This window comes from Manis javanica, chromosome 4, assembly GCF_040802235.1.
Source record: "Manis javanica isolate MJ-LG chromosome 4, MJ_LKY, whole genome shotgun sequence".
In the NCBI taxonomy this organism is placed as follows: Eukaryota; Metazoa; Chordata; class Mammalia; order Pholidota; family Manidae; genus Manis; species Manis javanica.
Window position 1 is genome coordinate 40,681,095 of NC_133159.1, and position 14,088 is coordinate 40,695,182.

General features: G+C 35.1%; 1 protein-coding gene across 1 annotated transcript in view; it reads left to right on the top strand.

Annotated features, from left to right (window-relative positions):
- RNF11 (ring finger protein 11) overlaps positions 1–13,792 on the top strand; it is a 34,972-nt gene extending 21,180 nt beyond the window's left edge. Inside the window, exons 2-3 of the mRNA XM_017646604.3 lie at positions 10,296–10,465; positions 11,739–13,792. Of these exons, the coding sequence (XP_017502093.1) occupies positions 10,296–10,465; positions 11,739–11,910 (342 nt within the window). The 3' untranslated portion in view covers positions 11,911–13,792. The remainder of the gene's footprint in view (positions 1–10,295; positions 10,466–11,738) is intronic.
- Positions 13,793–14,088: the final 296 nt, after the last annotated feature.

Genomic DNA, 14,088 nt, shown 5'->3' on the forward strand with positions numbered 1-14,088 from the left:
TATTTAAAATATATTTGCTTCTCTTACAGTGAATTCCCTTTCTCAGAATTTAAACTCACAGGGCAAGTACATGTGTCTCCTATCAATCAACATTGAGGAAATGATAGTTAAGATTATAAGACTTTTAAGTAAATGATGGAGATAAAGAAAAGGAGAAAGTCAGAGGAATCAGAAAGGATGAGATGAATACTTTAGATGACATCTAGTCATTATAGGAAGGCCCAGATACTGAGTTTCTATCTTGGTGTAGGTACTTTACATTTTCTTAGTTTTTCCTTATAACACTCTTTCAAGATAGATATTATATTTATTTTTCTGATGAGAAACCTTAGACTTAAAGTTAAGTAACTTTGATGATAAGTACCTGAGCTGAAATTCCATGAAATATCTGTTCTCTCTCCACTACTTCTCTATCATTAATCTAGGTACTGGGCATAGAAATTCTGAGTTTGAGAAGGATTATGAAAATAGAGATTATTAGTTTGTTTTGGGACATTTTGATTGAAGTTTCTGTGGGTTAGGTAGGTAGTTTGGGAAGTTTGGAAAAGGCAACAAACCAGGTATTGTCACTTGGAGAAGAAATGTTGGTTGTAATTTATATTGAGTTTTCCTTTTGGTTTTACTGGCTTAATCCAAATCATTTAGTAATTTTTTTCATAGCATATTTACAATATCCTGGTAATGAATATATGGCATGGATTACAGGAACATGAAAGCTTTAAGTCAGTACTCATCAATGTTTATTTAGTCCCTACTATGTGCTAGATACTGTGTTGAGTAAACCATATACATTGGTAGGCAACGCAGACACAGCCCCTGTCCTTACCAAGTTTATGGTCTAGTGATAAGGAAGTACACTGACCAAATAATCACTCAGGTAAGCACACACCTTTTTAGCCCAAGCATAAAATAACTCACTAATTATATTCATAGATGTAGCAGTGAGGGCAACAAATTAGATGACCTATTTGAAGGTGCCAGCATTTATATTAATTAGCAGTTTAGTGCATTGGTGGTTTAGATTTTCATAAACTGATTCATAGCATGCCTTTTCGTACTAAGTGCTTTTTTGTACATTGGAAATGATTAATTTGTAAACATTTTCTACAGGTCTTCAAAATTAGGGTTCATATGGCTGGGGAGCAGTGGAGGTAGGTAGGTACCATTATTATCATTCATTCTTAAAGAATATACTTAGCAAAACAAACAACTCTGTAATCCCAGTGTTATGGCATACACACTAACTTTAAATATTTAACAATTGGCCTGGGATTCCCAGAAATGTAAAGAAACACTGACGTGAAAAGAGCCACTGGAATAAGTTAATGAATTACTACTTTTAAACATTAGTAGGTAACATTTTTATTGGACCATTTATTCATCTCTCTGTTCAGTGAGGAACAAAAACAGAATTCTTATCATGGATCTTAAAACAGTGTAAAATTGCAACTATGACAAGTGCTGTGAGGAAGGTTGCACACAGTCTATACTAGAGAATGGTTAGTTAGGGAAGGTTTCTGAGAACACAGAAGTTGAACTAAACTCTGAAGGAAGAAAAGGAGTTATTTAAGCAGAGTTGTGACAATAGAGGAGAGTTTTGATGGAGAAAGTACGTGCAGCCGGTGTACTCTCTTTGTATAGTAGAGATCATGGTTCTTTAAAGATTTGAAAGAAAGCCAAGTGGGGCTAGAAAGCAGTGAGTTGTTGGTAGGTAGACAGGGTCACCAGACTATGCAGGGCTTTGGCGGCCTTGCTAAGGACTTTTGCTTCCATCCTAAGAGCAACAAGAAGCTGTCGGACAGGTTTAGAGGTACATATGAGGAAGACATAGGGTTGAATTTGTTTTGAAAGGATTGCTTCTAGGTAGAGAACAAATTGGGATTTTGTTAGCTAGTATTGTACACCAGGGAAGAAATGAGAGCTTAGATTGGAGTACTGGCAATAGACATGGAAAGAAATGACAAGTCTGTCAGTATTTCAGTAGAAAACAAATTCACTAGAACTTGGTGGTATATTGAATATAAGAGGGTAAGGGAGGAGGAGGTGCCAAGGATGTCTCTGTCTTACAGAACTAGAAAGACAGTTGTGTCATTCATTGAAGTAGGGAAGCCTAGAAGAGGACCAGCTTTTGGGGGTGGAGAGAGTACATTTTTGGACATGTTGAATTTGAAGCACTTTTGGGGACATAAAATTGGAACTGTCAAGTAGAGTTTGGAGTTTAAAAGAGAGATCTAGACTAGAATATGAATTCGTGAACCATTTATATCGAGGTGGCAATTTTAGCTGTCAACATGAGCATAGTTAATAGGTGAAAAGTATAGGGCAGGAAAAGAGGCTAGAACAAAATAGTCCCATTTGTCACTCCAAATAAAGTCAATTTCTTAGGTGCTAGGATTTGGAACTTCAGTGTATGAATTTGGGAGACACAGTTTAGCCCATGACACATAATCTAAAAATTTTTTCCTCCATGCTAAATAATAAATTCACAATATTTGTTCCTTAAGGGGTCATTTTAAATATACTTTGAGAAAAGTAAAACACAAGTACTCTCTGAACCACCACCATTAACACCCCTTTCCACAAAGGAGCATTTCTAATGAATGTTGCCAAATAAGCTATTTGAAAACAAAGGAGTTGATGTGCACACTATCCATCACTTTGAACATTATATAGAATGTCCACAGATTCTGTAGGAGGACTCACAGGACTTATAATCATAGCTCTGGTATGATCAAAGGACAAAAACCACATGATCATCTCCATAGATGCTGAAAAAGCATTCAACAAAATTCAACTTCCATTTATGATAAAAACTCTCAACAAAATGGGTATAGAGGACAAGTACCTCAACATAATAAAGGCCATATATGACAAACCCACAGCCAACATCATACTTAACAGCGAGAAGCTGAAAGCTTTTCTTTAAGGTCAGGAACAAGACAAGGGTGCCCACTCTTCCCACTTTTATTCAACATAGTACTGGAGATCCTAGCCATGGCAACCAGACAACACAAAGAAATAAAAGGCCTCCAGATTGGCAAGGAAGAAGTTAAACTGTCCCTATTTGCAGATGACATGATATGGTACATAAAAAACCCTGAAGAATCCACTCTGAAACTACTAGATCTAATATCTGAATTCAGCAAAGTTGCAGGATACAAAATTAATACACAGAAATCTGTTGCATTCCTATACACTAATGGTGAACTAGCAGAAAGAGAAATCAGGAAAACAGTTCCATTCACAATTGTGTCAAAAAGAATAAAATATCTAGGAATAAACCTAACCAAGGAGGTGAAAGATCTATTCTCTGAAAACTACAAGACACTCATGAGAGAAATTAAAGAAGTTACCCAAAATGGAAAAACATCCCATGCTCATGGATAGGAAGAATTAATATTGTCAAAATGGCCATCCTGCCTAAAATAATCTATAGATTCAATGCATTCCCTATCAAAATACCAACAGCATTCTTCAACAAACTAGAGCAAATAGTTCTAAAATTCATGTGGAACCACAAAAGACCCTGAATAGCCAAAGTAATCCTGAGAAGGAAGAATAAAGCTGGGGGTCGGGGTGGGGGGATTACTCTCCCCGACTTCAAGCTTTACTACAAAGCCACAGTAATCAAGACAATTTGGTACTGGCACAAGAACAGATCCATAGACCAATGGAACAGACTAGAGAGCCCAGATATAAACCCAAGCATATACAGTCAATATACAATAAAGGAGCCATGGACATACAGTGGGGAATACAGCCTCTTCAACACCTGGTGTTGATAAAACTGGACAGCTACAAGCAAGAGAATGAAACTGGATTATTGTCTAACCCCATACATAAAAGTATACTCAAAATGGATCAAAGACCTGAATGTAAGTCATGAATCCATAAAACTCTTAGAAGTCAACATAGGCAAAAATCTCTTGAATATAAACATGACCAACTTCTTCCTGAACGCATCTGCTTGGGCAAGGGAAACAAAGTAAAAAATGAACAAATGGGACTGCATCACACTAAAAAGCTTCTGTTCAGCAAAGGACACCATCAGCAGAACAAAAAGGCATCCTATAGTATGGGAGAATATATTCATAAATGATATTTGACAAAGGGTTAATATCCAAAATATATAAGTAAATCACACACCTCAACACCCAAAAAGCAAATAACCCTGTTAAAAAATGGGCAGAGGATATGAACAGACACTTCTCCAAAGTAGGAATCAAATTCAGATGGCCACCAGGCCCATGAAAAGATGCTCCACCTTGCTAATTATTGGGGAAATGCAAATTAAAATGAGATGAGATATCACCTCATGCCAGTTAAGATGGCCAACATAGAAAAGACTAGGAACAACAAATGCTGGCGAGGATGTGGAGAAAGGGAAATCCTCCTACACTGCTGGTGGGAATGTAAGCTAGTTCAACCATTGTGGAAAGCAGTATGGAGGTTCCTCAAAAAACTAAAAATAGAAATACCATTTGACCCAGGAATTCCACTCCTAGGAATTTACCCTAAGAATGCAGTTTCCCAGTTTCAAAAAGACATATGCACCCCTATGTTTATCGCAGCACTATTTATAATAGCCAAGAAATGGAAGCACCTAAGTGTCCATCAGTAGATGAATGGATAAAGAATATTTGGTACATATACACAATGGAGTATTATTCAGCCATAAGAAGAAAACAAATCCTACTATTGGCAAAAACATGGATAGAGCTAGAGGGTATTATGCTCAGTGAAATAAACCAGGTGGAGAAAGACAAGTACCAAATGATTTCACTCATCTGTGGAGCATAAGAACAAAGCAAAAACTGAAGGAAGAAAACAGCAGCAGACTCACAGAACCCAAGAATGGACTAACAGTTGCTAAAGGGAAAGGGAATGGGTGTGGGGGGAGGGAAGGAGAAGGAGAATAAGGGGCATTACGATTAGCACACATAATGTTGGGGGTTCATGGGGAAGGCAGTATAGCATAGAGAAGACAAGTAGTGACTCTATAGCGTCTTACTGTGCTGATGGAGAATGACTGTAATGGGGTATGTGGTAGGGACTTGATAATGGGGGAATCTAGTAACCACAATGTTGCTCAAGTAAGTGTGTATTAATGATACCAAAATAAAAAAATATATATGATCAAGTCAAAATCAGTACAGGGGAAAGGTGCATAGTTCCATAGGAAACAGACACAAGCTTCTAAGAGTCTTCTCCTAATGGAGTCACACAGAATGTGTTTACTCCAACATTGAATTGTGCTGACGTGTGAAGGGTTGTCTACCACGGAAGCCCTAGTTACTCCATAGGCATCCACGGCCTAACACATAACCAAAATTCCAGATTCCTAGAAGGAAAGCAGGTGTTCAGCATAAATCATATTGTTTACGCAAGGAGTTTAGGTACAGTGAACCATCAGTTAGGGTGTAGTGAGAACTGTCCTAGAGTCTAGGTCTTTCAAAAATTGCTATTTTTATATCTCTGTCTAATCTTCCATTCAATGTCTTCTAGCTATCAGAGACAAGATTCCATTTTGCCATCTAGAAAATACCAGTGGATCTCTAGTTACTAAATAATAACTGATATCAAGTCATTTTTAACAAGTATGGGAATTAAAATTAAGTATGTGGTAAGAAGGGTGAGGCCACATTCATCTTTAAAATATCAGGAGTTATTAGTCATTTCCTTCTCTGTATAGCTTTCTGAAGAGTTGCATGTAAACAAATTAGAATGTTGAGTCATTTTAAATATCTAGGTAGTACTTAGAGGGTTCCTCTGGTTTAATAAAAAATGCAAAGAAGAAAATACATCCATAATATGAATAATTAATGATAGGATTTTTTTCCCAATATCTACTTATAGGTTTCTTCATAAAGCAGAGCTTTCCTGTTCTGCTTTCTGTGTTCTCTGTACACATATGTGAACCACAAAGCTGAAGAAATATAGCCTCTTAAAGCACATGCTAAGAGGTTATTACTTCTAAAACAGTTCTTTCTGCTTGTAGTAGGTATGTTCAAGGATTTTGGCGTCCCTTCTTACCCATAGACTTACACCGGTTGTTGCCATTCTGACTTTATATGCATTATCTTGGTGTGGATAGTAGCTCAGCAGCACTGGTCAGCCAGCCTGGGACTGAGGATGGGGAAGGTAGTTCAGACTGAAAATGGTAATCCAAGGGTTGCAAATTCAGAGGTAGCAGAGGTCACAACAGAGGCCAAAGAGTGTTTTGTATTTAAGGACAAGCCAGAAAGCCAGGACCAAATCCAGTAACAATAGCAGTTAGCTTAAAGTCTGCAAACCAGAGTTGGTTGATGATGGGAAGAAAACAAAGGTTTAAAATAACTTGCAAATGTTGACATTTAGAAAACTCTTCGATGTGCTTATATAATTGTATCATCACCCTCTACAGTGGTGCTATTATTGCCTTTAGTCAGATATAATAAGAGACTTGGGATTAAGCCACAGTAAGTAACAGAGACACAAATCTTTTAATTTTTCAAACTTAAAATCCCATGTTCTTAGATAGCAATGTTTTAAAAACTGCTCCAGTGATTCCTAGGATTCTGCACAGATACTTCAGGTAGGGAGTGAGGATAGGGTTCCTCATCCCTACTAGGTCACATTCCAATTCCATCCCCGTTCCACCACAGAAACTCAGTTTTAAATATTGTGACTCTAAGTAAGATTCCTCTGAACAAGATAATTTTGTTGCTTAAAAAAATTCCAACAGATTCATATGTTGTGTTAAACCTTTTTAGACCTGGTAGTATGAGAAAGTGACAACCAGAGGTCAGAAATCCCAAAATGAACACAAAGAGAAAACTGTCCTAGCGGGTTTTTTTATTAAAGTATCATTAATATACAGTCTTATATTGGTTTCAAAGGTACATCACAGTGATTCAACAATCCCGTGATCAACTTATATTGTGACTGCGAATTATTCTGCCCTTTTATCCTTCCTCCCCTCCCCCTTGGTAACTAGTCACTTCTCAGTGTCTGTGAGTCTATCCTGTTTTGTCCTTTCTGTTTTGCTTTGTTTTTATATTCCACAAATAAGTGCAATCATATGGTATTTGTCTTTCTCTGCCTGGCTTATTTCACTGAGCATAATATCCTGTAGATCATCCATATTATTGCAAATGGCAGGATTTCTTTTCTTTTTATGGCTTGTCCCTTAGTGTTCTGAAACAACTTCTTGAGCTTAGGTAGAAGCAGAATGTGATCTCCCAACCTCACAGTAATAACTACCTGTGAACCACAGGAATTCCAATCAAATGACAGAGAAGGTATGATGAGATTTTGGAGTTTAAAATTCTATCAGTAATAGAATCTATTTTATAGGAGCAATTTAAAGATGGATTTGGCATTCCTTGAAAATTCTTAAGTTTTAGAAGTTATTGAAATTATAAACCTTTATCACAGATGAAAAACCTTCATAAAACCGTTTATTAGAAATGCCTTATCTTGATGGCTTTCTTTTTTAAAAAATTTTTTATTAAGGTATGATTGATATACACTCTTATGAAGGTTTCACATGAAAAAACAATGTGGTTACTACATTTACCCATATTATTTTGGTGGATTTCTTAAAATGTCTTTTCAAGATACCACTATTCAAAGTAATGTAAATGGAGAAAAGCCAAATCATTTAATGTATAGAATCTCCTGGCTATTCAGCAACCAAACTGGTATATTAGAAATTACTGACTTAAGAGGGAGATGAGAATTCTAATTCCAACACTGTCAGTTATTCTGGGACTATAGGCAAGCTTGGGCCTCTAAAATGGGAAAGTTCATCTTAGATGAATTCTAAGATTCTTTCGTGGAAAGTTTAATTTACCTCTGCCATAATCTAATCTATTTCTTCTCCTCCTACTCACTCCTTCGATTAAGTTTTGTTTGAATTTCCAGCTTTGTTAAGGTATAATTAACATGTAAATCCAATCCATTTCTTAAACATTGAAATGCTGTTCTATAGTCATATAAGGGTGGAATTGCAATTATAATAACTAACATTTATTGAGCTTTTATGTGTGTGTCTCATACTGTACCAGGGACAACACTTGAAAATTCCTATTTAATTCTTACAGTGGCCATGGTACTTTACCCATGGAGAAACTAGACTCATAAAAGTTAAATAATTTGGTCAAGGCCTTACAGCCAATAAGTAGGAGAGCTAGAGACATTCTTTACTCTGAACCATGAAACTTCTACATTGAGTTTTCCTACAAGGTGTAAAATCTTAAAGAGGTGGATATCTAAACCAGAAAGTCAACAGCCATAATTAGGATCATTAATAACTAAGGAGTCATATAACTTTTACATTTGCTATAAAGCCTGGTTAACAAAGTTATTTTTCTAGTGCATAAGCTAGGGCTTTAATATGCATGTTATATATAAAAGATTCTCAGAGCTTGAGCTAATCTAATCCAGATATCTTAAATAGCTTAAAAACATGGTCACTCTGTTAGTGGCAGAGAAGTAACTTAAACCCAAGGTTTTCTGCATCCAAGAACGATACATAATAACATGATGTCTTCTTTGCATGTAATTATGCACTAAATAAATATTTGCATGAAGAATATAGTTCTGATAAGCATTCACATGCTTGGTTATTATTTCCTAAATGATAAGATAGAAGTATGAGAATACTTAAAGTAACTATTAATGATTTTATGTGGAAATTCATAAAACACGAAAGTGAATTACTATCTTACTTGTGTCAGAAATTCTTAATTATTTGATAAAGGATTTACTGGGTTCTGAGATCTTTAATTATATATTTGTTCTGAATCTCAGAGAAAAGGAATGTTTAAAGTCTTAGGTCAAACTGCCTTTGACAAGAAACTCAATAACTACTGTCAGAGAGGAGAATTACAAGAATAAGGGTAATTTAAAGGGACATCATCATACTTTAGGAGACATTGTGATAAAGTCTTTCTCCTTGAATTGAATATTTCAGTATTTCAGCCAAATTTATGTGTATCTGAGACTTTCTCTAAAGGATATTTATACCTGAGTTCTATTTTATAAAGTCTCTTATCATGGGTACTCTCTCAGTTATTTTATTTTGAACTACAGAAGCCATTAGCTAAAAACAGCCCCAGTTGATGCTAGTTCTAGATGAGAGTTCATGTCCCAGAATTTTTTTTAAAGCTTATCACAAATTTAGTAATCATTCCTTGAGCCAGCATAACTTCACAATTGGAAATGTTTGCTGTCATTGTAAACAAGTGCTTAAATTGAAGAGATCATGATTGATCCAACAGGATGGATGGAAAAATTTTCTAATGGAATAGGTAGTTATGATTTGTCATTAAATTTCCCATGCAAGCTTCAGACACAAATTCAGGGTGTTGTGTTTAAATCAGTTAATTCAGTAAAAATATTCTCTAGAAAACCATATTAAATGACTCAAAAATGGGTCTAGCCACAGTGAAATCATTAGGTCAAAGGTACACTATCTTCCTCAAATGTCTTATCAGGAGAGGTGTTCCTTGGGCATCTTATGTAAAGTTATATCCCCATCACTCTAGAAACTTTATTTTGTTTACTCTCGATTCCCCATCAGCTGGCACATAACAGATACTTATTGAGTATCTGTTGAAAGAATGTATAAAGAGTAAATAAAATTCATAACTGAGAAAAAATGTCTAAATTAATATATTTTATATAGTGATGTAGCAAGTAAATGAATTGTATAAGAAGATTATTTAGTTATTTTATTTGCATCCTAAAAGCTTATGTATTCTATTTGAGAGGAAGAATGGCTTCATTTGACTCATTCAGTTATATCCAAATATGTACCCAGAAGCCTAACAGGGATTTTACAAAAGTTAATTCTACAATTTCCAGTCTTTCCAAATAAATTTAATTTTAAGGTTGTTGTCTGTATGGGAAGAAAAAATTTGTGAGTAGGAAGAGTCTATAATGGCCAGTATTAATGTCAGTGATGGTATATGAGGCCACAAAACTCCATTTATACCAATATATCTATTTGTGTATCAGGAATGTATATCTGGGTTATATGGACTTCATGTAAAAATACTTCAAATAGTATTCTGTGACAATTTTTCAGTGAAGCTTGTGTTTATATCCTTTAAAAGTAGGTCAGATATGCTGGCAAGTTAAGGCAAGGTAAAACAGTATCTCATACTACTGCATGCTAGCCCAGTCTGCCTCTCCCCAAGGTCCCCAACCCCCTAGTTCCCAGCCAAAAAAAAAGAAACAAAAGGAAAACATTCCCTCAGAAAAACAGATTTTTTAAAAAATCATCCTTTTCTCCATTTTTAAAAATACAGGAACAAGTTCCAGTTCCAGTCTATCATCCAACACCTAGTCAGACTCGCCTAGCAACTCAGCTGACCGAAGAGGAACAAATTAGGATAGCTCAAAGAATAGGCCTTATACAACATCTGCCTAAAGGAGTTTATGACCCTGGAAGAGATGGATCAGAAAAAAAGATCCGGGAGTAAGTTTTAATAAATTTATGCATGTTTCAAAGACCTATCATTAGAGATTTGCTTCTGAAAAAATATTCTTCATTTTAGAAGTTGGATATTTAATGTAATCAGTTCGTGCAAGATAATGTTTAGATGTGGCAATTCAGAATTTTCATTTAAAAATAGCTTAGAAATAATGGTATGAATTCTGACCACTTTATTTGTTGCCTGTGTTTATTTGGATGACAGTTAAAATGATTCACCTATTAACTAGTGTCAACATTGCTGGTGGACATGTTAGCTGGAAAAGCAGTTTGGCAATATGTGAAGAACCTTCAGGTCTATAACTTTAGAGACAGTTAATTTTGCAGATGTATCCCAAATATGTACCTCACTCCAACTCCTAGAGCTTTATGCACAGAGATTCACCCAAGTTTTTAGTGAAAAACAATAGTAGAGATATAGTTCAGTAAATTGTGGTATCAGAATACTTTAGGAGGTTATACAGCCATTAAAATTGTTTTGTTAAGGTTTTTACTGATGTGAGCAAAATCTTATGTCCATTTTTAACTTGTATAATTTTGTTAAGCTTGATGAGTTGAATACAAAATTTTGCGTCTGTAGAGTTTTGTCCTCCGAGCTCATTATTTTCTGAGAATCCCTTATGAGGATAGCCATTCTCCTTTTAGTTTCAGAACGGTCTTGCCAGCACATAATCTAATTTACTGTTGATGTTTGGCTGTTTGAGCCATAGCATCATTTAATGCTAGTGCTTAAGATCATAATCTAATATGTGACTTCTGAAACACTGCAGAATTGGGTTGTTTCTTGAACCTGTAGAATAAAGTGCAGTGAGCTTGAAACCGGGGCTAATGAAGAGACCTTTGGCCTAAGCCCAGTACTTAATCAAAAATTAGCGGTTCTGTTTTTACATACAATTTTTAAATGAGCAATCTTACTACTGGGATTATACTAAAAAACTCAGGTAAACAAAATTGATCTAACTAATGGTTTGCTGCTTAAAGCATCACATTCTCGTTCAGGTGTCTTCTATAATATGTAGCTGTCTCACTAGCATAGGTCCAGCACTGGACTTGATCCCCATGTGATCCATTTTTCTTGGCTTTGTTGATTACTCTCAAAGCTTCAAATACCTAGGGGATTTTGATTTGCATGCTTTGGTAGTAGGATGCCAGGCATGCTATTTTTATCTATTTAGATTAGATTAATACTGTTTGTAATGGGATTTTAAGGATCACCTCCTAAAAAAGCTTTCTTATTTCTCTCCCTCACCCCCGACAGGTGTGTGATCTGCATGATGGACTTTGTTTATGGGGACCCAATTCGATTTCTGCCATGCATGCACATCTATCACCTGGACTGTATAGATGACTGGTTGATGAGATCCTTCACGTGCCCCTCCTGCATGGAGCCAGTTGATGCAGCACTGCTTTCGTCCTACGAGACTAATTGAGCCAGGGTCTCTCATCTGACTTCAAGTGAACCATCATTTTTGGTGGTTTTGATCTTTTGTCACTGAGCCCAAAGAGCCAGGGATTAGGAATTAAGATCATGCACAAAAGTTTTCCTAAAAATTCCTGAATGGCTGCAGATGTTGGGGGAAAGTACGTCATATTTTAGAAACTTAGGGGAAAAGTAGGATGGTATTTTTATGTAAAGCCTTGACCCAGTGTTTAAAAATATAATTGTATTTAGATCTTGTTATCGCTCCAGTACATAGGAATTGTGTAAAGTGCTACAGCAACTGTATATGTTTAAATTGTGTGTGTTGAAGATTAGGAAAAAGATAGTGGTTGTTTTCCCTAAATGAAACAACTTTCTTTTTACCCCTGCCACCCAAATTCTTTTCCGAAGTTGCTGGCATTTGGGTCAAGGTTTTATTAAAAGCTACATTTTATAACACTGGCACAAAAAAAAAGTAGTTTTAAGCTTGTTTGCACAGTTATTTTTTTCCATTGGAAATGGAATTCATTGCCTTAGGTCTTTTTAAATAGTGTATTATTATCGTTGGGGCTGGCTCTATGCTTGAAAACCAGTTTATTTATAACCTGTTACAAGTGCTATATCTGTTTGCAGTTAGGAAATGCAGAATTCAAAGTTATCTCCTAGCTTGTAAGCAAACTGAGATGCACTATCCCTTTTCTATAAAAAAATAAGTTAATGTCAGAAAACCAACACTAATAAAGTGGGGTTTAATATTACCCTTTCCTATGTTTTATCTAATTATTTTCGTTGTTAATATGGTGATAATTGAAAGTCAAGGTGAAGTTTTAAGTATTAAGATTTCTGATTTATTGAGTTTGATAATGCCACCATGCTTAAGTAAAAATGAAAGTGGAACCATGAAACTGAAAAGTTTCTCAGTTGTATCAGTTTTGATTTATTCTTTCCTGTAACCTCCTGTTGTCTTGAACCATAGCAAAAGGATACTGCATCTCTTATTATCGTAGTGCTGAGGTTATTGAAGTTATATAAAACACATCTCCATCTTTGTTTCTTGGAAAGGAAAAGTCCTGCCAGGTGACTGACAAGTCTAATAAGCAGGGAAGAATTAAGAGAAATATATTTCATGTTTTGCACACAAATGCAGAATTTGTATAACCACATGACTTCACAGTTGTGATCTCAAAAGAAGGAATTTCTCCTTTATCTTTTTCTTGAGGTTAATGTAAGAACACTCTGAATCTCTAAGCTTCTGAAGTGTTAGAGGTAGAAATGGTCTAGTAAGATGTAGTTGTAGTGTTTTATCCATTTAGCATGTGTTTATTTTTCCTTATGTACTCAAAGTATTTGTTCAGATCAGTGATATTACAGCTAAAAAATCATTCATTAGCAAAAGTAATCTCAACCTAACAAATTGGAAATGTTTCTTATATTGAGTTGAATATTTGACTCTAACACTTTTCTACATACAAAAAAAAAATCTTGAAGGTTCTTCATAATTGCATTATAGAGGAATTTAGTATGTCATAAATACTTTATAAAGATTTGACAGTCGACTGTAGTATCCATATGTTGGTTAATTTTCTTATAAGTCCATGATGGAAAGACTTAAAAAATGAATTTGGGAAAAAACTGAAAGAAATTAGATTATCAGGTTCTGTTAAATTGTTATATGTATCTCACTTAAGTTTTTGTTCATTAATTTATGTCCATCCAATTACATAAAGCAAATTTGGAGGAAACACCTGAAGTTGTGCAATATTTTCAGCGATACTACTTTTTTTTATCCTTGTGTTTTCTACTTAAACATGATGTCTGTCATCAAGTATTATAGTCAGACTCTTTTTTCCTAGATTGTTAAAATTGGTAAATGAATTTTTTTTTTAAATCATCTTCTGTATTGCTCTTAGTCTTTATTTATTACAAGGCTTCTTTCACAGTAGTTTGGTGATGATATTGAGAAACTAGTATTGAGCTGAATATTTTGTTAAGGTACTTTGTATTCTTTAATTTGATCTCCACGTACTATATTAAGATTAATCAATTTTGGCTTCTACTAAGTTAAATAAAGTTGTAATACAGTTGTAAAGGGCTAAAATTAGAGTTGATTAGGTAAGATTGTTCCCCAGTTATCTAATCCTTTCTTTTAAAACAGACGTATATAAATTAATTACTTTTAAACCTCTCA